At 44.7% G+C, this 26694-nt stretch overlaps 1 protein-coding gene across 1 annotated transcript in view; it reads right to left on the reverse strand.

Annotated features, from left to right (window-relative positions):
* bub1 (BUB1 mitotic checkpoint serine/threonine kinase) overlaps window positions 1-26694 on the reverse strand; it is a 67376-nt gene that overhangs the window by 946 nt on the left and 39736 nt on the right. Inside the window, exons 15-24 of the mRNA XM_085997861.1 lie at window positions 26554-26620; window positions 24713-24872; window positions 24496-24583; window positions 23855-24114; window positions 15348-15491; window positions 10115-10239; window positions 6062-6223; window positions 1694-1851; window positions 380-560; window positions 12-118 (exon numbers count right to left, since the gene is read on the reverse strand). Coding sequence (XP_085853987.1) covers window positions 12-118; window positions 380-560; window positions 1694-1851; window positions 6062-6223; window positions 10115-10239; window positions 15348-15491; window positions 23855-24114; window positions 24496-24583; window positions 24713-24872; window positions 26554-26620 — 1452 coding nt within the window. The remainder of the gene's footprint in view (window positions 1-11; window positions 119-379; window positions 561-1693; window positions 1852-6061; window positions 6224-10114; window positions 10240-15347; window positions 15492-23854; window positions 24115-24495; window positions 24584-24712; window positions 24873-26553; window positions 26621-26694) is intronic.

Below are 26694 nucleotides of genomic sequence, written 5' to 3' on the forward strand. Positions count from 1 at the left end.
ACAAAACTGACCTTTTAAAAATTGTGTTGACCTTCCAGACACCCTGTTCTTTCTTTAATTTCAGATATGTGCCAAAGAGAAGGCAATAAATTGTGGCAGCAATTCCAAAGTAGTCTGTCTAAAGTATGCATAAAAAAACAAGCATTAGTTACCTGCAAAATAGACAAAGCTTTGAATAATTCCACTGTTTATTCCATTAATAAATGAAACATTTGAAAGAAAGCTCCTTAGTCAGTTGAAATCACAAAATAATAGTATAATGGGTCACAGCAGAGCACTTGTGTCCAACTACATAGTTATACAGCAGACTGATAGATCTTGATCATGGCAAGGGAGAGGATGGTGGATGAAGAAGTTTAAAGAAAAACATATGGCCTACCTGGAAGGTCCATGGTTTTTCTGACAGCATTTCAATACACTGGAAACCTGATGTCTTACAATTTGCCACAAAAACTGCATTTTCAGGAAACAACTTCGTATCTAGGCTTTGACCAAAGTCAATCAATGTCAATCCTTGGGACAAGCTGTCATCAACACTGCCAGCATCACTATCCAGGAATCTAGATTTAACATGCAATATGCTAGTCAATACTTCATACCAATTGATTTAGAAACATAGAAATGTACAGGATCAGAAAAGACTATGGTGATTATCTGGACAGTTCCAGAGTTAAAAAAAAAACTTCAGGCTGGATTTTCATTGGGCTGTGAAGTCTGGATTGGAGGCGTGTGGGGGGTTAAAATCCCAAAATCGGGGGTCCTAACCCGCCTCCATGCCAGTTTCAAAGGAGGCGGGTACCCGCCCCGCACCGGGAAGGGATTAGTGCCAATTAACTGCCTGTTAACAGGCAGTTTTTAGCCAATCCCTATTATTGTTGAAATGTGGGGTTCCCGACGGCTCCAAACCACACCAAGTTAGCGAAGAGGGCCATCGGCATGAAGGGCTTGGAGAGGTCAAGATGTCCGGTGTTCAGGTGAGTGATGGCTGCATAAGTGCAGAGTTAAGTGTGTTTGGTCTGTGTAAAGTGTTTAAAGAAGTTCTACTAACCTTTACAGCCTTCCTTCAGGTCTCGGGAGTCCCTCATCTCATCGGCACAGAAAGCAGAATGGCCGCCAGCTGTCAAAATCTGCAGCCTCTGCTTTCTGTGCTGGGGAGATCTCTAAATCATCCTGAGAGGAAGGAATTAACCTGGCGTACAGATTGTCAGTGTTTGACAGCTTCAAACCGCTGTGAAACGCTGATATTTCATCTGTCAAAAGGTCTTGACAGATGAAATATCAATCTGTAACGTCATCTGTTGCCGGGTGACCCTTAATGGGCCTGCTGGGCATGCTCAACAAGGTCAATCAAGTCAAAATCACGGGTTGGCTAGAACTCGATGGAGGCGGGACTAAAACCAAAAGTTGTAGTCCCGCCTCCTACATGAAAATCCAGCCCTTCATCTCTTATACTTATTTACACAAAACTACATTATTTACATCAAAGCCCACATAATATGAACAGAGGGGCAGCCATTCCAGCAGAATAGCCAAATTTCAGCAGGACCTGGATGACAGGATGCACTTGCCTGTGTCAAACACTTACGCCAGGATGTATCAACCCACGGTTTTAAGAACCAATAATATATTTTGTGAAGTGCAAAATCCTTGTTTCTTTTACTAAAACCACACCAAGGTTGATAAAGATACAAACCTGTCTCCAAGTATAAAATTGTCAGGTTTTACATCACCGTGAATGATTCCAATATTATGCAGCTGTTCCACTATATACAGAATGTGGATGGCAAAGTAGATCACCAAGGGCTGAGGCATTGCTTTTTCATTTATTGTTTTATACAGATTGACTGCATTCTGAAATCAAAAAAATACTGAATTTTACTAGTGGTTTTCAAAGAAAGGTTCACTGCTACATGTTCAAAAGAAAGTTAAATTTTTAAAGAGTGCATAGTTACACTCCTCCCCTCTTGTCTTTCTCACACCCTATAGAGACAGCCATTTCTCAACAGTAGCATATTTCATAATATGCACATTGTGGTTAGCTGCTACAAATGCAGAATATTCATGGATACAGTTCCCTTTCCTCATTAAGCAGAAGAGCAATATAGCAGGCAGAGGAGGTCTTGGATTAACTACCTTCGAGACTAGTTGTAGAAATTTGGAGTATTGGTTTTAGGTGAACTGTTACTCAACAGGTTTTGCACATTTACAATCAGAAGTTTACAGCACAGAAGGAGAGCATAGTGCTCCATAGTGCCTATTCTGGCCCTCTGAAAGAGCTACCACATGGCCTATATCCTTTTTCAAATATTTATACAGTTCCCTTTTAAAGCAGTTATGGATTTTGCTTCCACCAGGGCAAGCCATATCTTAGTCCTCTGCATGAAAAAACCCTTCATTCTTTTACTAATGATTTTAAATTTATGCCCTCTGGTTATTGACTCAGACTGGAGGAAACAGTTTATCCCTATTTTTAATCAAATCCCCTCAATTTTGAACACCTAGCATCTTTTTTGTTCCAATAAATGAACTCTAGTTTCTCGTTTCTCTTCATAACCAACACCTCTCATCGCTCATATCATAGTGAATCTCTTCTGCACCAGACCCATGGTCCCGACATTCTGACTAAAGCATCCAAAACGGGTTAATCAATAATTTGTTTAGGTTTATCATGTTGCTTTTGTACTCTGCCATTCCTTAAACCGCTTAATCAATTTATCCTCCCCCTTTTAATGATTTGTGCATCTGAACCCCCAAGTCTTTCTGCTCTATTTTTAAGTTTTACAGTTTATATGTCTCCTCTCATTCTGCCTCTCAAAATGCATCACCTGACATTTTTTTTCCACATTAAATTTCATCCACTATCTAGTTGCTCAATCTATTAACCTGTCCTGAAGTCTTCTAGTCTTTTTCACTGTTAGCCGTACTCTCTTTTATTGTGTCTGCAAAGTTTGATAGTGTCCCTTATATCCAAGTCCAGATCATATAAAAAGAGCAGTGGCCCCAACACTGACTTCTGGAGGCATGCACTATCTGGATCTCTCTAATCTGAATCAATTAACCACTTCTGTTCTTTAATCATCTTCCTATCTATGCTGGAAAATTCACTTTAATACAGTCTGCCTTAATTTTAACAATCCTTCGATGTGGTACCTTTGGAAAATCTAGATCAGAGGTGGCACCACGCCACATCAGTGCTCCTCTGGTGTGAGAACTGAACCTGTTCTGGAAGCATTAAGCTTCACCTTGCCAATGTACATCAGCTGTAATATCAGGAGACAAAGTCTAGATCATTAATACTCAGATAGGAAATCAGCACAACTGCTGGTGATCCAACTCCATGCTATCTGGTCATCAGGAAACGAGAAGGGAATTCATATGATTGGACCCGTTTATGTTTATCCAGCACACTTCAAATATCTAGATCATCTCGAATAGCCTCCCCAGGGTAGTGTCCTTGGCCCAACCATCTTCAGCTGCTTCATCAATGACGTTCCCTCCATCTTAAGGTTAGAAGTGGGGATGTTCGCTGATGATTGCAGTGTTCAGTTCCATTTGCAACTCCTCAGATAATGAAGCAGTCCATGCCTGCTTGCAGCAGGACCTGGACAACATCCAGGCTTGGGCTGATAAGTGGCAAGTAACATTTGCACCACACAAGTGCCAGGCAACGAACATGTCCAACAAGAGAGTCTAACCACCTTCCCTTGACATTCAACAGCATTACCATCATCTAATTTCCCCACCATCAACTTCCTGGAAGGTCATCATTGACCAGAAACTTAACTGGACCAGCCACAAATACTGTGGCTACAAGAGTAGGTCAGAGGCTGGGTATGTTATGGCATGTGATTTGCCTCCTGACTCCCCAAAGCTTTTCCACCACCTACAAGACACAAATCAGGAGTGTGATGGAAAACTCTCCACCTGCCTGAATGAATGCAGCTCCAGCACTACTTGAGAAGCTCAACACCATCCAGGACAAAGCAGCCCGCTTGATCAGCACCCCATCCACCACCTTAAACATTCACTCCCTCCACCACTGGCAAAACCTGGCTGCAGCACCTCCCAAACCCATGCCCTCTTCCACCTAGAAGGACAAGGGCAGCAGGCGCATGGGAACACCACCACCTCCAAGTACCCCTCCAAGACGCATACCATCCAGACTTGAAATATATTGCTGTTCCTTCACCATCGCTGGGTCAAAATCCTGGAACTCCTTACCCAACAGCAGTGGGAGTACCTTCACCACACAGACTGCAGCGGATCAAGGCGGCGGCTCATCACCTTCTCAAAGGGCAATTATGGATGGAAAATAATACTGGCCTCGTCAGCAATGCCCACGTCCAGTGAATGAATGAGAGAGAAGTCATGTACCCTGGAGTACAGATCTGATCTGTATAGCTACAGCATCAATATTACATAGAAGATAGGAGCAGGAGTAGGCCATTCGGCCCCTCGAGCCTGCTCCGCCATTCAATGCGATCATGGCTGATCATCCAAATTCAGTACCCTGTCCCTGCCTTCTCCCCATATCCCTTGATCCCTTTAGCCTCAAGAAATATATCCAACTCCTTCTTGAATATATTTAATGAATCGGCCTCCACTGCCTTCTGTGGTAGAGAAATCCACAGGTTCACCACTCTCTGGGGTGAAGAAATTCCTCCTCATCTTTGTCCTAAATGGCTTACCCATTATCCTTAGACTGTGACCCCTGGTTCTGGACTCCCCGACCATCAGGAACATCCTTCCTGCATCTAGTCTGTCTAGTCCTGTTAGAATTTTATAAGTTTCAATGAGATCCCCTTTCATTCTTCTAAACTCCAGCGAGTACAAGCCCAATCGACCCAATCTCTCCTCATACGTCATTCCTGCCATCCCAGGTATCAGTCTGGTGAATCTTCGTTGCACTCCTTCCATGGCAAGAACATCCTTCCTCAGATAAGGCGACCAAAACTGCACACAATACTCCAGATGTGGTCTCACCAAGGCCCTGTACAACTGCAGCAAACCCTCTCGCTACGAAGGCCAACATACCATTTGCCTTCTTAACCGCCTGCTGCACCTGCATGCTTATTATTGAACCAATACAACAGTCATTTGGATAACACAGAATGTCTCTGAATGATGCAAGGGTGAGTTAAAGTAGCAGTAATAATCCCCTTAACAAATTAACCTGACAACGCATTGCCAATTGGAGTACCCTTTGTATATAGCAACACTCCATCAAAACTGCATTCTGCTTATGAAGTCCAGCAAAAGTGTCAATCTTTTAACTATTCAATTGATGCAAACAACTTAAGCATTGCCAGTGACCAGTTCCAGTATAGCCTCAAGTAGCTCTGTGACGATCAAGGCAAAATGCCAATACAGCCTAATCATCAACTATCAAACTGTTGGATTCATTTTTTGGTAGGATGGAGCTTTACTCTTTGCAATAGACTGCCCATATTTAGTTCAAGCAGGGCATATCATAGGCGAGTCAGATTGATTAGGAAACCCCTTTTCAATCATTGGAGTGACATTTCCCATGCCTAGGTATGGCTGGAGCCAACTCGGCAAAATTCACCACACCCATTTTTAAGATTTACATAAGTTGGGAAAGGGAAGGGGAAGAAAAAGTTCAAAATGTATGTGATATAAATAAATCCAGATCAGAATTTTTCCTTTATGACTAGAATATCTAAGTTACATGTCAACAGGATCTACTATGAATCCCAATACCTGATGTGGATAGGATCCAGTAGACAGGTTTGAGGTTTATCCTCTTCCTATTCCTGTTTTTTTTTTAACATACCTACATACTCTTCATAGAACTCTGGGATCTCTTTGTAGAATTGATGTAAACCAAATGCAGTCTCAGCTGGTAACTAATGATGTCAATCAGCGCATCACGATGTTTCAGCAACCTGAACAAGCCCTGAAATATATACTAATATCACCATGTCTAATGTGGATTTAAAGCCATCTTTTAAGTAGGTCACTCAAGAAATTTTTCAATTCAAACACACATTACAATATATATGCAGCATGTAAAACAAACTGTTGAGTAAAACTGAAATACCAGCAAAGTTCCAAAACTGTACAGCTCTCCAACCAAAATACTGCCATTCTTAAAGAAGTGTCCAGAGTGAATATTGTTGAATAGATTGCAAAACTTGGGCTCCAATCTCTCATTTAGCTGAGTATTTATGTAGAATTCCCAGGGATTGGGTGTTTTTTGAACCTGGAAAATAATGAACAAAAACTTAAAAAATTGTATACCATGTCACATCACAAGATTCATTCACAATACGAAAAGATGTTCATTTTTCAAACTGTATTTATTTTTTTCCCTCAATCTATTCTTTTCGCCTGAAAGCAAGAACTCTTGCTGGGATGCAGTTCCACAGGTTCCAACAGCAATGTTCCCTCTAAATATTTTTGTGCGCAGTCCCTTTAAATTTGCTGCAGCGGCCGCGCAGCATCTCTTCCAGCTCGTGAGCAACCCGAGTGGGACGTCCCATTGATGCGCGGCCGTGCGCCCACACACCTTAGGGGAACGTTGTCCAGCAGTCCTCCAGTCTGGCATACAGCACAGCCCTCGGCCCACCGTGCCTGTACCAGCTCTTTGAAGGAGCTATCCAATTAGTTCCACCCTTGCTCTCTTCCCACAGCACCTGTACATTTTTCCTTTACAAGTCTATATCCAATTCCCTTTTGAAAGTTAGTATTGAATCTGCTTCCACCACCCTTTTAGGCCGTGCATTCCAGGTCGTAAAAAAATAATTCTCATCTCCCCTCTGGTTCCTTTGCCAATTGTCTTAAAGCTGTATCCTCTGGTTACTGACCCTCTAGCCAATGGAAACTGTTACTACTTATTTACGCTATCAAAACCCCTCAATTTTGAACACCTCTATTAAATCTCTCTTTAACCTTCTATGATCCAAGGAGAACAACCCCAGCTTCTCTAGTCTCTCCACATAACTTAAGTCCCTCATCCCCTATATCACTCTGGTAATCTCCTCTGCACCCTCTCCTATCCTAACCAGTGGTTTATAAAAGGTTTAGCATAACTTCCTTGCTTTTGTACACTATGTTTCTATGTATAAAGCTAAGGATTCTGTATACCTGCCTTATCAACTTGTCTGCCACCTTCAAATATTTGTGTATGCGAACCCCCAGGTTCTCATCCTCGTTCTCAAGTCCCTCGCTGCTCCCAACTCCGTAACCTCCTCCAGCCCTACAATCCTCAGAGATCTCTGCGCTCTTCCAATTCTACTCTTGCGCATCCCCAATTTTAAATCGATCCACCATTGGCGGCCGTGCCTTCAGCTGCCTTGACCCGAAGCTCTGGAATTCCCTCCCTAAACCTCTCCGCCTATCCTCCTTTAAAACACTCCTTATAACCTACCTCTTTGGCCAAGCTTTTGGTCATCTGTCCCAATATCTCCTTCTGTAGCTCAGTGTCAAATATTTGTTAACGCTCCTGTGAAGCGCCTTGGGACATTTTGCTACGTTAAAGGCGCTATATAAATGCAAGTTGTTGTTGTTGAAGTCTCTGTTCCTGCACTCCCATTAAAATTGTACCATTTAGTTTATTATTGCCTCTCCTCATTCCTCTCAAAATACATCACTTCACAGCTTTAAATTTAATTTGCCATGTGTCTGCCCATTTCACCATTCTGTCTATGTCCTCCTGAAGTCTGCTACTATTCCTACTCACTGTTTACTACATTTCCAAGTTTTGTGTCATCTGCAAACTTTGAAATGATGCCTCCTATACCCAAGTCTAGGTCATTAATATATATCAAAAAGAGCAGTGGTCCCAATACCAACCCATGGGAGACACCACTGTATACCTCCCCTCCAGTCTGAAAAACAACTGTTCACCACTGCTCTCAGCTTTCTGTCTCTTAAGCCAATTTTGTACCCACGCAGCCACTATCCCTTTAATCTCATGGGCGTCAATTTTGTAACAAGCCTATTATCTGCCACTTTATCAAGCACCTTTTGAAAATCCATATACACATCAACTGCACTACCTTAAATCGACCCTCTCCGTTATTTCATCGAAGAACTCAATCAAGTTTGTCAGACACGATTTGCCTTTAACAAATCAGTGTTGGTTGTCATTTATTAACCCCTGTTTTTCCAAGTGACGATGAATTTTATCCTGGATTTTGGTCTTTAGAAGTTTCCCCACCACCGATGTCAGGCTGACGGGCCTGTAGTTACCAGGGTTTATCCCTCTCCCTTTTTTTCAACAGGCGTGTAACGTTTATACCCCTCCAGTCCTCTGCCATCCCTCCAGTAACCAAGGTGGATTGAAAGATTGTGGCCAGAGCCTCCACTATTTCCACCCTTACTTCCCTCATGCATCCCATCCGGACCGGGTGACTTTTCTATTTTGAGTGCTACCAACCTTTTAAGTACTGTCTCTCTATTTTTATCCTATCCAAATTCTCTACTCCCTCCTCCTTTGTGATATTGGCAGCATCCTGTTCCTTTGTGGACTGATGCAAAATACTCATTTGGTACCTTAGCTATGCCCTGTGCCTCCACAAGATTTCCTTTTTGGCCTCTAATTGGCCCCACCCTTCCTTTGACTATCTTAACTATTTATATGTTTATAAAAGACTCTAGTGTTCCCTTTTACATTACCCGCTAATCTTTTCTCATACTCTCTTTGCCCCTCTTATTTCCTTTTTCAGTTCTCCTCTGCACCTTCTGTATTCTGCTTGATTCTCTGCTGTATGATGAACCGGACTATTCTCCATGTATGAGCCTACACAGGGAGGCTCAACTATAAGGGGATCACACCAAATTTGATCCAATTCTTACCTAGTGTCCACACACATGCCTTTTGCTATTCGGTAACGCCTGCTGGAATCAGGCGTAGGAATCCTTCCTTTCCATAGTTCGGGTTGCAGCCAGTACCACCACCCCAGCTCAGATCGGATAGCTCATTACAGGCTGGGGGACAAACTTGGGGCCTTCTGGTCTGCATGGCATGGTGCTATACTGGATGGTACATTTACCAAGTCAACAATCAGGGAAACTAGATGAATCAATTTTAATTATGTCATTCCTAGAGTTTACTAAACATTACATATCAATCCTCAGTCAAGGAAGAAGATAAACTGTTCCAGCAGCTAGGTATTGGGAGGTGCCAGAGTGATTCGCACTCTGCTTTTTCCTGCCCTGGCAGAGACCTAGTCTCCACTTGTTTTCCCCATCTACAGACACTTAAGAAATGCAGGTGTCCAGTGTAATGATACAGGTGCCAATATTTTAAAACTTTCAATAGTAAATTGGAAAATTTCAGTGGTGACTGTAGAAATCCTGGTCTGCCATTAACGTCACTGTACTAAAGTGCTTGTACAGGAAACTTTGGTTTATCCGGAGGTTAACTGTCCGGAATGCTCGAGCCACCGGCAAAATTCAGGAGTCGGTTCAGTAAGTTTTTTTTCTTTTCGTTGCTTTTTTTTCCCCACTAGTCAGGCTCCGCAAGGTCTAGCTAAAGCTGTTGCTTAGCTACAGAGACACTTGCAAGCTACGGCCGACTGTTTAGAAGCACAGGGTTTGTTGCTAGATACGGAGCTCAAAAGCTTCCGTATGTTTTAACATTAGCGCTGGTTTGTCCGGCAGTTTTGATGGGACGGCACCAGCTTGGTCCCGTCGGTGCCGGATATCACAAAGTTTTCTGTACAAACATTTCAGTGGAAATTTTCACCCTTGGGAAAGATTTACACTGTCCACAGCAATCATTGTGGAGCCACAAAAACAAAGACACAAAGTGCAAATGATGTCAATATAAGCAGTTCTGAAGAAGGGTTTTGACCTGAAACGCTGACTCTGTTTCTCTCTCCACGGATGTTGCCTGGCCTGCTGAGTTTTTCCAGCGTTTTCTGTTGTTATTTCAATATTTTACCTGGTGTTATATTGTTTTTAGGAACAAAGTATTAGAACCCAAACAACATGGAGTGGTACATGCTGTTAATCCAACATAGAAGTAGTAGTGGCATTGTAGGCACCAACTCATAAGTACACTGGCAGTCAAAGTGGAAACAAAATTTAGGCTCATTTCCAAAAAGAGCAAATTGAGATACCAATAAATTCATAAACTTTTACTCACCTTTAAGCTCACTTTTTGTTGGTTTCTCACATCAGACAAGTTATTCATATCCAGAATTGTAGCTTGGTAGACGTGAGCAAAGGCCCCGTATCCAAGCAAATAAGTAACATGGAACATTTCATTCCCTAAATAGAGAGAGGGATAATTTTACACAAACTGCAAAGATCTTGCAACTTGATAGAACCCAGTTGTAAAAATAATCACACTAAAATCAAAGTGTAAGTTAATTGAAAAAAATTGAAGAAAAAGAACATAGACAAACCAATACTGGGTCAACATGGTACAACTGGCTTCTTGAGTGATAATCGCTTCATATTAAATCATCTTTGATAAATATCTCTACTCAGTCACTGTAAACATTTTTGTTTACTGGCAACATTTGTCAGTTTTAATGAGAAATGATAAACAACACAGATCCTACATTTGACGGCTGTCTAAATTTCCACTGACATTTCTATCTCTTCAAATTTTTCCTGGTGCCAATCATTCATACCCAAAAGATAAAACCCACCATGTTCTCAAGTTATAGAATAACATGTAACTGTTAAGAACCTTAGGATGAATAATCTAATTGCTGGCTGAAGTGACATATTGCATTGTCTAATTTCACAAGGACAAAGACTCCAGTAAACATTTTAAGTAGGAGGAACAAAAAAAGTACATTATAACAATAAAAATATAATGCTATATTATAGGAACAGTAGTTCATTCAGCTCCTCAAGCCTGTTCTGCCATTCAATTAGATTATGGCTGATCTGCATCTCAACTCCAGTTACCTGCCTTGGTTCCATATCCCTTAATACCCTTACCTAACAAAAATCGATCAACCTTTGTTTTGAAATTTTCAATTGACCCCCAGTCACAGCAGCTTTTTGGGGGAAGAGATTGCTACTACCCTTTGGGTGAAGAAGTGCTTTCTGACATCACCCCTGAATGGCCTAGCTCTAATTTTAAGGTTATGCCCCCTTGTTCTGGAATCCCCCCCACCAGAGGAACTAGTTTCTCTCCATCTATCTTTCATCATCTTCAACACCTCAATTAGATTACCCCTTAGTCTTCTATGCTCAAGGGAATACAAGCCTAGTCTATGAAACGGGTCCTCATAATTTAACCGCGTTAGCCCCAATAGTTATCCTCCATCTACTCTTTCCCAATCACCTGTGGGAGTCACTTCCCATCTAAATGCCAGCTGCAGCTGATGGACAAGACCTTTTGTAAGGTTGCAGTCAGTGCCAGCCTATAATTGGGTAACCTGATGTACAGCAGTTCAGTGGTTTAATGCCCATTTCCCCTTCCTTCACACAGTGTCCCATTAGTATCAAGGTGCTCTATCTGTTGCACAGGAACTATCTACACTCATTCACAACAATGGCAGGAATGTTTATACATTTCACCATGATTTAAATGACATTTTTCAACAACGTATTTATACAGCGCCTTTAATGTAATAAAAGGCCCCAAGGCACTTCACAGAGCGTTATCAAAAAAATGACACCGAGCCATAAGGAGATGTTAGTGCAGATGACCAAAAGCTTGGTCGAGGAGGTAGGTTTTAAGGAGCGTCTTAAAGGAGGAAAGAGAAGTGGAGAGGCAGAGAGATTTAGGGAGGGAATTTCAGAGCTTAGGACCTAGGCAGGTGAAGGCACGACCGCCAATGGTGGAGCATTTAAAATCAGGCTTTTTCCAAAAAGGCTAGAACAGGTAGAGCGCAGAGGTCTAGGGGGATTATAGGGCTGGAGGAGATTACAGAGATAAGGAAAGGTGAGGCCATGGAGGGATTTGAAAACATGGATGAGAATTTTAAAATCGAGGCATTGCTTAAATGGGAACCAATGTAGGTCAGCAAGCACAGGGGAGTTGGGCGAGTGGGACTTGGTGAGGGTTAGCACAGGGGTGGCAGAGTTTTGGATGACCTCAAGTTTATGGAGGGTAGAACTAGGGAGGCTGGCCAGGAGTGCATTAGAATAGTCAAGTCTAGAGGTGATAAAGGCATGGATGAGGGTTTCAGTAACAGATAAGTTGAGGGAAGGATGGAGACGGGCGATATTACGTAGGTGGAAATGGGTAGTCTTAGTGATAGAATGGATGAGGTAAGAAGCTCAATTTGTGATCAAATAGAACACCAAGGTTGCGAACAGACTTGATCAGCCTTAGCCGGTTGCCGGGCAGAGAGATGGAATCAGTGGAAAGGGAATGGAATTTGTGGTGGGGACCAAGGACGATGGCTTCGGTCTTCCCGATATTTAATTGGAGGAAATTTCTACTCATCCAGTGATGGATGTCGGAGAAGCAGTCTGATAGTATAGAGACGGTGAAGATTCGAGGGAGGTGGAGGAGAGGTAGAGCTGGGTAACATCAGCGTACATGTGAAAACTCACGTTGTGTTGCTGGATGATGTCACAGAGGGGGAGCATTTAGATGAGAAATAGGAGGGACTCAAGGGTACATCCTTGGGGGACACCAGAGGTGACAGTGCGGGATCGGGAAGAGAAGCCATTGCAGGTGATTTTATGGTTACAGCTGGAAAGATAGGAATGAAACCAGGCGAGTGCAGTCCCATCCAGCTAGACGACAGTGGAGAGGCGGTGGAGCAGAATTTTGTGGTCAACCATGTCAAAGGCTGCAGACCAATCCAGAAGGATGAGAAGGGACAGATTACTTTTGTCGCAATCAATTAGGATGTCATTTGTGACCTTGGTAAGAGCAGTTTCAGTACTGTGGCAGGGGCGGAAGCCTGGAGGGATTCAAACAAGGAGTTCTGGAAAAGATGGGCACAAATTTGGGAGGCGATAACACGTTCAAGAACTTGAGAAAAGGGCAGTTGGAGATAGGGTGATAATTTGCAAGGACAGAGGGGTCAAGGGTTGTTTTTTTTGAGGAGAGGAGTGATGACGGCAGATTTGAAGGAAAGGGGGACAATACCGGAGGAGAGAGAACCGTGACAATATCTGCTCACATGGGAGCCAGGAAGGAATGTTGGGTTGTCAGCAGTTTAGTAGAAGTAGGGTTGAGATAGCAGAAGGTCGGTCTCATTGACAAGATGAGCTTTGAAAGGGCAAGAGGGGAGACGGGAGAGAAATTTGCAAATTTAGGGTTCGGGCAGGGGGAAAACGGAGAGGAAGCAAGGTCCAGTGGGCTAGGGGGAAGGGAGGGAATTGAAAGTAGAAGCAGTTGAATGAATGCTGTCAATCTTAACAAAGAAGTCCATGAACTCCTCACATTTATTATTGGAGGTGAGGGAGGAGGAGGCAGGAGAGGGTGGTTTGAGAAGATGGTTGGTGGTGGAGAAGCCTGGTGTTATTTTTTCCGTCCTGGATGATCTTCGAATAGTGGGCGGTTTTAGCGAGAGATCAGGATCCGGTATTGCTTTTTATGATCTAGCCAAATCTGATGATGGATGATTAGACCAGTTGTCCGCCAAAGACGTTCAAGTCTGCGTCCCTTGGACTTAGGGAGATGAGGGGTATACCAGAAGGAACAACTAGGGTGAGAGTGTAATGATTTTATTGAGGACAAGCGGCATCAAAGGTGGTGGAGAGGGTGTGATTTAGTAAGTCAGTAGCTGCAGAGATGTCATGGAGAATAGTAGGCCAAAGGCTAGGTAGTTGGGAATTAGAAAGTGCAGTGGTAAGGGACTTGATGGAAAGCTTTTTCCAGGGGCGGATACAAAAAGAAGTGGGTTTAGGAGGGGCAAGGGGAATATGGGTAGAGTGATGTAAGGAAATTGCCTTATCGGTGATGGTTATCAGGCCACGTGAGATGATAAGATCGAGGGGGTGGCTGTGTATATGGGTGAGGGAGTTGACATGAAGGGAGAGATTAAGGGAGGAAAGGAGGGCAGTGAACTCAGAGGAGAAGTTGCAAGAGGAGTTGAGATGGAGGTTGAAATTACCAAGGATGAGAAGTTGCTCAGTGCAGAGGCAGAGGGATGAAAGCAGAGAAGATATCTCATTGAGAAAATTGGTGTGGTATTTGGGTGAGCGGTACAGAATAAGGCTTTGAGAGAGATACGAGGGGTGGAACAAGGTAATATGCACAAAAGGAGAAGTTACCGAAGGAGTATGGAGACAGACCGAGGTGTGATTTAGATACAAGGGCTACACCACCACCACGGAAATTTGAGCATGGAATATGGTGGAAAGTATAGCCAGGTGGGGTAGCTTCATTAAGGGGAAAAGGTATCAACCCTCAACCATGTCTCAGTCAATGCCATGTCAATTTTATCGTCCACAATAATGTCTTGGTTGACAAGGCCCTTATTTACAAGTGAACGTACATTTTGAAGGGAAATGCGGAGAGGGGCGATGATATCTAATTTACTGGCTTAGTCCAGAGGGACAGAGCAGGGAGGAGATTGGTGAGATTAGCTCGCAGCAGGCGCTTAGGGCGGGGAGAGAGTAAGATAGCGCAATTGGGTTGCTGCTAGTTAGGAGGCAGCGACGAGTGCCTCAGTGGGCCTTTTGAAGGATGCCAAGAGAGGCAGAGGGAAGCTGTGGAATTATTTAGGAGAGAGTCAAGCCTTGAGTGGCAGCAGAAGAGTAGGAAGGATGAGGAGTAGTGGAGAATAGGGGTTAGTAAGGGTAGAGTACATGACGGCAGAGAAAAGAAGAGGCATGAAGGCGGGGGGGGGGGGGGGGGTGGTAAATGAAGAAAGAGGAAAAAGGGAGCAATAGAAGTGATGGCACTCCGGTCCGGGGCAACAACCAAAATGCGCACGCGTATGGACACGGGGAATTAAGTTACAAAGTCATGATTAAAGACAAGCTTCCGTCCTGTGACGGTTTGAACTGGCACTCTGTCCTGTGACATAAACCAAGACAGCTGCCAAGCTATTTCAGTAAAAGTCTTTCTTGTTTTGAGCAAGTTAGCAGTATGTCAAATTAAAAATATATTGTACAAAAGATATTCTATCAGAATTTGCTACAAAATTAATTGCAATATTTCAGCATCAGTTATAGTTTGGACCAGGTTTGCATGTGAACAATTGCCAGTAAATGTCGGAGTAAATTGTAGCTTGGTCATCAGGGAATAGCACCAAGTCAAAGCTAGGTTCTTTCCCACAAAGGCATGGAAAAAAGTGTGCAAACTACAGTTGCTCTTTTAACCGACTTACAGGAAAACTATGGAACGCAAAGCAGCATATACGACACTTCACTGTGGAAAGGTACATAAGGAAATATAACTAATTTTAAAAATTACTAATGAGTAGGCACCAACTAAATGTGCTGTTTACCTAAATGGAGGTTGATTTTCGGTCTGACGATAGGCATACTGTTCTCCCAATTTAAAAAGGAAGGGTAGGAGCTCAATGGTTTGATGAGATTTGACAGAAGTTCACTGATAAGATTCGTGTCCCAAGGATTTCTAATGATTACACCTAGACAAAGAGGGAGAGAGAGAGAAAAATATGAAAGTTTCCATAACATTCCATAGTTCACTTTAATACACTTAAAATGTTATACTTTGGTCAAAATATACTATTGGTTAACTCCAGATATTCTTGTTTCGACTGCCTCAATACAGATGCAAAGCAATAAGAGCTTCATGGACTTCACAAATTCCCAAATCAAAATTACATTGCACCTCTCTCATACAAAACATCAAATGAAAGAAAGGAAATGAGCCAATGACACATTTCACCCAAAGACCACATCATTTTAACCTGTTGTCTTGAATATAAAAGTTGTGTTAAATTGCAATAATATGGCTGATTACTAACAATGGCCATCATTTACTATAGATTTAAAAATCTGTTCACTTTCCAGAAAAAAGGATTTCCTATGCCACTGTTTGTCCTGGACTGTTGGCAAAGACCTGACAACACGTGGTCCGCTCCTCAAGCTCAAATGGTTTACTAAACCCAAGATAAATACGGGGATGTTTAAAGAAGGAGGAAAGAATAAACCAAATATTATAGACCCAGTCAGCCTAACACAGTCAATAGCTTCTAGAGGCCATTATATGGGATAAAATATTCACCTAGAAAAATATGGGTTAATTAAAGACAGCCAGCCAGCACGGGCTTGTGGGGGGCGAGGTACATCTGACAAGTCGAACAGAATCCTGTGAGGAAATAATGGAGTGTACTGATGAAGGAAATGTTGTCGATTTTGTGCAGACAGATCTCAAAAAGCATTTGAGAAGGTTCTGCATAAGACGCATTTTGATTAAATCAAGGCGCACAGTATTAACGGGAGCATGGCCACATGAATGAGAAATAAAAGGACAGAAACAGAATGTAGTGGTTAATGACTAGAATGATGCAAACAATGGTGTCCACAGACACAGGCACACACACAGACTAACGCATTGCTCTTCGAAAGAGCTGGCACAAACTCGATGGGCTGAATGGTCTTCTGTGCTGTACTATTCTATGATTCTATTTCATTCTGATAGAGGATATCTCAAAATATGCAGAAGCCAAAACTCATTAGTAGAAAAGGGAGAGAGAGATCAAGCGAATTTTAATTTCTGGTGCCAGTCCACAAATGACCAGATTTATTGAATTTAATTTCACTTGTATGGTGTTATTTTAACTCACAACCTCTGCCAAAATCAGTACACTACTGTGTCCAGAAATTGAACTTGTAGAAGAAGCTGTAGACATTGGTTAGCAGTCTACAGTTATGTTGATGAACAAAATAACATTAGTAATATTAAGAGAGTGGTCAGAGCAAAGATCCTTTTTTAAAAAAAAAGACAGCTTAGCACTGTCGCTCTCTTGTATGTTAATATGGCAAGAGGAGAACAATCTAGGTGACAGAAGAGTATTAAGGATATTTGTGAACTCACTACTGCAGTATTAAGAGAAGAATCTCTACCTGACGAGCAGTCGAAAAGCAGAAAAGTTCTACCCAAAACACTAACTGGTTTCTTTCTCCCTACAGATACAGACTGACCTGCTGTATATTTCCAGCATTTTCTGTTTTCGTTTCAGATCCACTGCATTTTCCATTATTTTTCCTTTAATTTGTAAAGTTAATATCTTGCTGAGATTATAGTACATTATCAGTTACCCAGCACTAGTATGCATATAGTAAGAAGGCATTTATAAACATGAGAAATGTTATATTGTGGCAGAGCCAAAGGACTCAGAGCGGTTGTACATAATTCCTTTAACAGCAATGGTGTTACTGTCTGTGCCTGTACCTTTAATTACACTGTTTGACTGTACAATGTCTAGTTACCTTTATAGCGCGGTTTCAACGTGATGACGTCATGCCGTTAGTCACGTGATTCCCCAATGGCGGGAAGAACGTGATGACGTCAGTCTTCTGACCAGAGGATCAGTCCTCGTGGAGCCCTCAAGGAGAGTAGACCGGTTATTGAGGTGTTCTAGCAGTTTCCAGTTTAATCTCGCTTCGTTTCATTAAAGTTCATTAATTTAATTGCCCGAGTCGAACTCAGTCTTTTTGATAGGAACCTCCATTCGTACATTGGTGACCCCGATTTCTACAAACTATTTTCGTGGAAGATTCGACATGGACACGAATGCCGTCACGCTGAAACTGCCACAGTTCTGGGAGCAACAACCAGACGCCTGGTTCATCCAGGCTGAAGCCCAGTTCGCCATTCGGAACATCATCGCGGATCAGACCCGTTATTATTACGTGGTCTCCGCCCTCGACAGCGCAACTGCATCACGGATCATCAGCCTCCTCGGTAGTCCTCCTCCTACTGACAGCAAGTATGATGCAATTAAGGCGCGGTTGCTTCAGGTTTTCGGCCTATCAAAGTCGGAGCGTGCTCGCCGGCTCATCACGCTGCCCGGCCTCGGGGACTCCAAACCGTCCGAGCTCATGAGCCAAATGCTCACGCTCTTGGGTGCTGAACCGGAATGTTTCCTCTTCTGGGAGCTTTTCCACTATCAACTGCCTGAACAGGTTCAGGCTGCCCTAGCCAGATCCGACATTACAGACTGCGCCAAGCTTGCGGCCGAAGCCGATAAGATTTTCACGGTTACCCAGCAGTGCTGCGCGGCCACGAGGCACCCACCCCCCACAGACGCGGTCCCGGCTTCTCCTACAGCGGGCTGGTGCTCCTACCACACCCGTTTTGGCGTGAAAGCACGATGCTGCCGTTCCCCCTGCAGGTTTTCGCCCCCCAAAAAAACAAGAAAGCGCCGGCGGCGTCCCTGGCGACGGATGACCAAGTCTAACGGGCGTTCCGCAGTGGCGATGGCAGTCGGTTCTACGGGGAAACTCCTCTATATCACCGATTCCCTCTCGGGCCGCTGTTTTCTTTGTGACACCGGGGCGCAGTGTAGCATTCTACCTGCGTCGAAGCTCGACATGCAGACTGGGAACCTCGGTTTTTCCCTCGTAGCGGCTAATGGCACAGCTATTCGAACGTTCCGAAAGCGGCGGGTCGAAGTCTGTTTCGGCGGTCAACACTTCTTTTGGGAATTCGTCACGGCCACAGTCTCACAGGCTATCCTAGGGGCAGATTTTCTGTGTGCCAACAGCCTACTAGTCGATGTCCGGCACCGCCGGCTGATCAACGCGACCACCTTCCACTCGATTCCATGCTTCCACGGTACCTCCGTGCCGCGCTCCATTGCCCGTGCTTTCCCTCCTCCAGATGACTTCACGCAGCTCCTCGGAGTTTCCGGAGCTGACCAGGCCCACCTTCTCCTCTTCGGCGACGAAACATGGTGTTGAACATCACATCACCACTACTGGCTCCCCAGTTTATGCGCGGGCTAGAAGGCTCGAACCCGGCAAGCTCGCAGCTGCGAAGGCGGAGTTTGACATGATGGAGCGGCTCGGGATCATTCGGCGATCCAAGAGTCCCTGGTCCTCGCCTCTCCACATTGTGCCGAAACCAGGCGGCGGCTGGCGGCCATGCAGTGACTACCGACGCCTCAACGATGCCACCACTCTGGATCGGTACCCGATCCCGTATGTCCAGGATTTCTCGGCCCACTTGGCAGGAAATTCTATCTTCTCTAAAGTCGACCTCGTCCGTGGATATCACCAGGTTCCAGTGCACCCACAAGACGTCCCGAAAACCGCAGTCATCACCCCTTTTGGCCTCAGAGTTCCTGCGGATGCCGTTTGGCTTCAAGAACGCAGCACAGGCGTTCCAGCGTTTAATGGACTCCGTTCTTCGAGACCTGCATTTCATTTTCGTCTACCTTGACGGCATACTCATCGCCAGTGCCAGCAAGGAGGAGCACATCTCCCATTTGCATTCCCTCTTTACACGCCTCAACCAACACGGTTTAATCATCAACCCGGCCAAGTGCCAGTTCGGCCTGCAACAAATCGACTTCTTGGGACATCGCATAACATCGGACGGCGTCGTCCCTTTGGCGACGAAGGTTGAGGCGTTTACTTCTTTCCCGCGGCCGTCGACAGTCAGGGCCTTGCAGGAGTTCCTGGGGATGGTCAACTTCTACCACCGTTTCATCCCCAAGGCGGCTCAACTCATGCAACCTTTGTTCGGGGCCCTCAAGGGCAAGTCCAGTAAAGATCCAATCAGCTGGACAGCCGAGATGGTCCAGGCGTTCGGCGACACCAAGAACGCTTTGGCCAACGCAACCGTGCTGGCGCACCCACTTCCAGGTGCTACTATCGCCCTTACCACCGACGCGTCAGACTACGTCATCGGTGCAGTGCAAGAACAGTGGGTCAACGGCACGTGGCAACTGCTGGCGTTTTTCAGCCGTCAACTACGAAAGAATGAAAAAAAGTACAGCACCTTCGATAGGGAGCTACTGGCCCTTTTCCTCGCCATTCGCCATTTCCGGTTTTTATTGGAGGGGCCTCTCCTGTGCAACGGTCCACGCGGTGCACCTGGGAATCGACTACGCCCTCATGGCTGCAGATCAGGCCTCGGACTCGGAGGTCCAATCATATAGAACCGTTCCCTCTAGCTTCCAAGTGACCGACGTCATCTTCCAGGCCGCAGGTGCCACGCTCCTTTGCGACGTTTCCATGGGAGTTCCGCGACCTATCGTGCCAGTCGCATGCCGCCGGAAGGTTTTTGATGCCATACACGGGTTGTCGCACCCGGGGATGAAGGCTTCGCAACGGCTTATGTCAGCCAAGTTCGTCTGGAAAGGTATGCACATCGATGTCCGTGACTGGGCTAATACCTGCGTCGTATGCCAGAAGGCCAAAGTCCAGCGTCATGTCAAGGCTCCAGTGGCTGCGTTCACTGTTCCAGAGCGTCGTTTCGACCACGTGCATGTGGACCTCGTGGGCCGCTTCCGCCTTCTCAGGGTTATACTCATCTCCTCACCATAGTGGACCGCACCACTAGGTGGCCAGAGGCAATTCCTTTGGTTTCCACCACATCGGCAGACGTCGCTAGAGCTTTCATCTCCTGTTGGGTTGCCCGTTTCGGGGTACCGGCGGACATCTCTTCTAACTGCGGGCCACAATTTTCCTCGGATCTTTGGAACGCTGTGGCTCAGGGGCTCGGTACCAAACTTCATCGCACCACCGCTTATTATCCACAGGCAAACGGCCTTTGCGAGCAATTCCACAGGTCGCTTAAAGCCTCTCTTCGGGCCAGTCTTCAAGGCGCAGGATGGGTGGATAGACTCCCATGGGTCCTGTTGGGTCTTCGTACGGCACCCAAAGACGACCTACAATCGTCTTCGGCTGAACTCGTCTATGGCCAGCCGCTCAGTGTACCAGGATATTTCCTCCCTTCTCCCACAGAGCCATGGTCTGCCTCCCGGCAACTCGTTCGCCGCCAAGAAGCGGCCAGATGCTTCGCTCCGATACCTACATCCAATCACGGTTTGCAGAACTCTTACGTGCCACCGGGACTGAAAAATGTGGAGTATGTCTTCATCCGCCACGACGCTCACCGGGATCCGCTCAAGCCCCCTTACACTGGTCCTTTCCGCGTCATCGAACCAGGAGACAAATCCTTTTCGGTCGACGTCGGAGGGAAGCCGGATCACATCTCGGTGGACCGCTTGAAGCTGGCTCACCTGGACCTGGATCACCCTGTTGTAGTCGCTCAACCACCCAAACGTGGCTGACCGCCCGCTGCCGCCGCCCCAGATCAACCAAAGCCGCCTGCCAACTCTACCGTGCTCGCCGCGCCTGCTCAGCCACAACCGACTGCCAACTCGACCACCGGTCATCAACTTCCTCTACCAGGGTATCGCAGTCGATTGGACAGGCTCATCAGGCCTCCTCCTCGCCTCACCTTTTCTGTTAAAGACAATTCTGGAGGGGCGTATGTGGCGGAGCCACCAAAGGACTCAGAGCGGTTGTACATAATTCCTTTAACAGCAATGTAGTTACTGTCTGTGCCTGTACCTTTAATTACACTGTTTGACTGTACAATGTCTAGTTACCTTTACAGCACGGTTTCAACGTGATGACGTCATGCCGTTAGTCACGTGATGCCCCAATGGCGGGAAGAACGTGATGACGTGAGTCTTCTGACCAGAGGATCAGTCCTCGTGGAGCACTTAAGGAGAGTAGACCGGTTATCGAGGTGTTCTAGCAGTTTCCAGTTTAAACTCGTTTTGTTTCATTGAAGTTCATTAATTTAATTGCCGAGTCGAACTCAGTCTTTTTGATAGGAACCTCCGTTCCTACAATGTATAGTTTTCAATAATTTTTCAAATTGCTGAGATTAGAATTTTTGGGGAAATCTATGAAGCTCAATCTCTGACAAATTAAAAGAGACTAGAGGAAAAAGAAATTAGTGAATATTTGTTTTTTTTTTTGCACAATATTACATGAATCTTACCCATATGATCAAAACATTGGCCTAGAAATTCAGTTGCGTTTGCGCCCACTTATTGGCTATAGAGTGGTTTGCGCCGGAAGTTTTTTAGCGCCCGAAATTCAGTTGGTCCCTAACATCGGCGTTAGCCGGTAGCGCTGCGCCGGCACCGATGACGTCATCGGTGTGCGCAGCGCCCCGGTTCCAATGCTATTCCGTGCCGATGGCCAAATTCAGTTGCGGCCGCCTCGCCCGTAGCGGCCGCAAACAGCGTTTGAAAAACGGTGCCTTGCAGCTCAGAGAGGCCGGCGCATAAAGGTGGAGGGGCGGCCGGCCGCTTTCCCGGCGGCCGCCTGGCCGCACCTCCCTCCCCGGACTCCTGCACCACCCCCCCGCGGCATTGGTGTCTGACTCCCGCGAGGCCGGCACTTCTCCGTGGTGCCGGGCTCATTTGCCGGGGGAATCCAGCGGCGATCTCACGGCTGCAGGCAGCTCCTCCTTAAGAGAAGGAGGAGGCCTGCAGTACCCCAGCCTGCCGCACCGCATCGGGTGCCGCAGCGGCAGCTGGACGCCTGAAACTGACTTTCATCGCCCCAAACGAGGCGGCCAAACCCTGCAATAGCGCCCGCCTCCGTCTTGGGGCGGCGCAACTGAATTTCAGGCGGGCGCTACGGGAATCCGGGCGAGCGCAAAATTTCGGGCACTAAAGACCTGGCGCGGCGATACCGAATTTTTAGCCCATTGAATCTAATTCACTATTGAGTTGGACAATGTCTCAACTTTTTCCATTAATTTCCAAGGCTTTAAGTTTTAGGGCAACACTTCAAAAGAGCATCACCACCTGCTGTACTTGTGCAAAAAATGTTAAGAAGAACCAGGATTAACTTTAGTATCTTTCCTGAATATTTTTGTTTAACGAGTGAATGCTGAAAGCATCAGAAGGGACTCATTAAGCCTGAAGTGTGCTAAAGATGAAATGGCAAATACCATCTGATGAGTACCCAGTAATTCAGTACCCACATACTGTGTGGCTCAGTAATTCCTGCAACCAAGTTCTTCCCCCACCCCCACTCTTTCCACCCCAGGGCATTGGGAATCACTGACTTTTGTGTTGAGGCTGCAATTCCGACACAAAGGCACAGATGAGCCACAACTTCCTCCAAATTAACACCAAGATGACAAAAAACATAAATTTTGGCACTACCATAAGCTCTATCCATTAGCCACTGATTCTATCTCCCTCTGAGGCCACTCACTCAGACTTAATCAGGCCACCCTAACCCTTGGCTTCCGGATATCCAGAACGGAGCTTCAAACCACAAATACCGCCCATTTCCACAGTATAACATAACATTGCTCACCTCTGACCCTCTACCACTGAAACCCTCATTCCATGTTTTTGTCACCTCTAAACTTGATTATCCAATGCCCCCCACCTTCCACAAACTTCACCTTGCTCAAAACATAGCTGCTTGTATCCTGTCCCGCACTGTAACCTCCGCCCATCACTCCTGTCTTTGCTAAACTAAACTGGCTCTATCTCCCAATTAACAAAATTAAACATATCTTCATCTTTAAATCCTTCCAGTTTCCCCCCACCCTCCCCCGCCTGCAATCTCACCCCGCCATCGGTGGCAGAGCGTTTAGCTAGGATTGCCCCATTCTCAAACTCCCTCTAAATCCCTGCCTTTCCACTTCTCTTGCTTCCTGTAAAATCTTCTCAAAACTCCAGCTCTCTGTTGCCCCCACCCCAACCACTCCTAATCTCTCCCTTCGTGGCTCATCATCTAGTTCCTTGTCCGCTTCCATGTGTGAAATGCCTTGGGACATTTTTATATTAAAAGGTTCTATATAAATGCAAGTTGTTTAAAAGCAAATGTTTAGAAAGAACAGAACACAAGAGAATGTTAAGCTAATCACATTCTTTGAAAGATTTCAATTAAAAGAAGTACTGGTGGCAAACGCATTTAAATAGGCAATATTTCATTACACTTGCACAACTCCCCTGGTTATAGGAAGTGTGGTGCGGACGGTTACATTTACCAGTGTCTGTTGGGGTTTCAACCAGCTCCTCATCAAACTGTAGATCACTGCAGTACATTTCCTGCAGACAGCAAAATGACTGTTCAGGTTTGAGACACTCTTCAAGGTTAAGCAGGGTGCACGATTCTAGTCTCTCTTCAATCATCTGAAACTCCTTAGAGATTGGTGGTTCATTGGACGCATCCCGACAATTAATGCTAGGGTCAACGGCAGCGGCTGATGGGTTATTCATGGGTTCTGGTCCTAGATCCTGAATTGGACTGAACAAAAAAACATTTTTTTTGGTGGGGGGGGGGGGGGGGGGGTGGAGGAGGAGAAAGAGTTGGAAGAAGAAAAGATTTAATTAATCACCAATAAAAAAAGTGTTTTGATTCCTAAACGGCAGTTTAGGGATAAGATTACTGACAGCTATTTTCTCCATTATGGAATACTGTATTAATCTATTCATGTAACATATATGAAGAAACCACATCGACCATTAAATTAAGTATTTGTACAATTTTTTCACATGCATCTTTTCTGAGAATTCAATGTAGTTAATTAAATTAATTCTTTAAATTTATTGGCAGATTTGAAAAAAAGTTACTAAAACCCAAAAAGTCAGATAAAATTGAGCACCCCTTGGTGTCAGCCGTTCTTACCTAATTTTTCTGATTTTGGCACGCTGAATGTATTCCTCCTCTGATGAATGAAGAACCATGTGCCCATCATTGTTAGGTTGTGTGTTTTCTGGAAGAATATTCAAAGTTTACACCTATAAACTATTACACTGCAAGTAACCCAGTTTTGATAGATTGAAAACTGCAAAGTACACAATCACTGCTTAAAGGTGAACACCACCACAAAACAGATTCTTACCATTACTGTGATCCTCTGAATCTCGCTTTGGTTGCTGTGGTACCCCATAGAATGGAGTTGATGCTAGTGGTGCTGCAAAGGCAAAATCCTCCGTATTATTTGGAGGAATTGCCAGGGTTCGATTATCACACACAGCCCAAATAGTTTGATCATCTATTTCCTGAACAAAAAAGTTTTTGAAAATCAAATTCAGAGTTTATAAAACAGGTTAACAAGAAACTTCCCTAACAACTGAATTGCAACATTACTGCTGGTTTACTGGGACAGTTTTCACATGATCACTCTGACATTGAAAGACATTGAGTAGGTGGGCAGCGTTGAGCGATTTCAAGGTTTTATTCCTCATTCTGTGTCGGGGTGGGGGAGGAAATTTATGATATCATAATGACCATGTGACATCACAAAGTGGTTTCAACCAATTGAGTTATGAAAATACTCACTGAATTCAACAGGAAAATAAAGATAGCAAGTATAAATGGAATCTATCATGGCTACTTCTGAGGCAGATCATGCCAACTTGTGACTTCACTTACGAGTTATTCAACTGGCCTCACTCAGGAGATAATCATTTATCATACATCTTTGACCAAGACACATTCTCTGTGTGGTCTATACCAAGTACCTGAAGGTGGTTATAAAATTCACATTAGCTTAGCGTTAGTTTGACTCAGTTAGCAGCAATTTTGTTTCGGTTGTCAGAAAGTTTGGGTTCAAGTTCCATTACATGACTGAAATCGATCATCTAAGCTGACATTCCAGTGTATTACTGAGGGAATGTGGCAGTGTCAGAGGTACCGTTCTTCAGATGAGGCATTAAATCCCCCAGGTCCTGTCTGCTTGCTATGGCAGTTCAGAAGGAAATTAAAGGTGCCATGGTTCTACTTCTCCAGGTGTCCTAGCAACATTCCTTCTTGAACCAACACTACCCAAACAGATTAACTGGTCATTCATTTTATTGCTGGTTGTGCACAAAATAGCTGCGGCATTGCTACACTTCAAAAAATAATTTGGCCCGTATTTTCTGATCGGAGGCTTCCTGCGTGCGGAGGCCTCCGATCTGGGAAAAAAAAAATCTACGAACTTACCAGACGGCTCCCGAGGTGCGTATAGTTCCACTCCTGGGCCTCTCCAAACTCGAAATGCGCAGGGCCTACGTATCCCAGAGGTACATGCGGTTCGCAAGCGTCCCTGGGATCACGTGGGCCATGGGGAGCCAATAGGAGAAGGGAATCTCCCTTCATACACTTGACAGACAGACTTGTCAAATATATGAATGGAGATCACCCCCCAAAAACACAGTAAAACATTAAATAATTTTTTTTTAAACTATCACTTTTTTAAATGAATTGAAATTACAATAAATTAAATATTTTAAACAAAAATTTAATTTTTTGAAAAAATTAACATTTTTTACAGGGCTAAAAATAAACTTACCTTTTTTAAAAAGTATTTTAAAATGATAAATGAGTGAAAAAAAGTTAAACTTTTTTCAACTCTTACGCTTGTAAAAACAGGCCTTACACCTGCTTTTACCAGGCGTAAGATTTCTAAGGGTTTTCTGCGGGCGGAGGTTCTCCAGAAAGCGGAACTATCCGCCCGCAGAGGCCCTTCTCCAGGGCAGGCGTCCGATCTGTCAAGAGCATTCTTGACAGATCGGAAATACCCGTTTTCAGCATATGCGCTGTGCATGTCTGAAACCAGCATTTCCGATGTCCTTAAGGGTGTACACACAGCTCGTACCCACCCGTAGGGCATCGGAATATACAGCCCTTTATTGTGTGTTAAGCACTTTGGAACAATCCACGCTGTTGGTAGGGCAGCAAAAAAAACAGAAGTCTTACCTTTGCTTTACTAGCTGTGGATAGTTTCTTGGACAATTCTTCCAATGGTCTCGATTCTGCAGGTTTACTGTTCAAATCAACATCATTGTTTATTAACAAGAGTCCAACTGGCTACATTTTTTTTCCAAAAAAAAAGTTACA

Source organism: Somniosus microcephalus, chromosome 9 (genome assembly GCF_052327205.1).
Source record: "Somniosus microcephalus isolate GS21.2 chromosome 9, FLI_Smic_1.0, whole genome shotgun sequence".
Taxonomy (NCBI): Eukaryota; Metazoa; Chordata; class Chondrichthyes; order Squaliformes; family Somniosidae; genus Somniosus; species Somniosus microcephalus.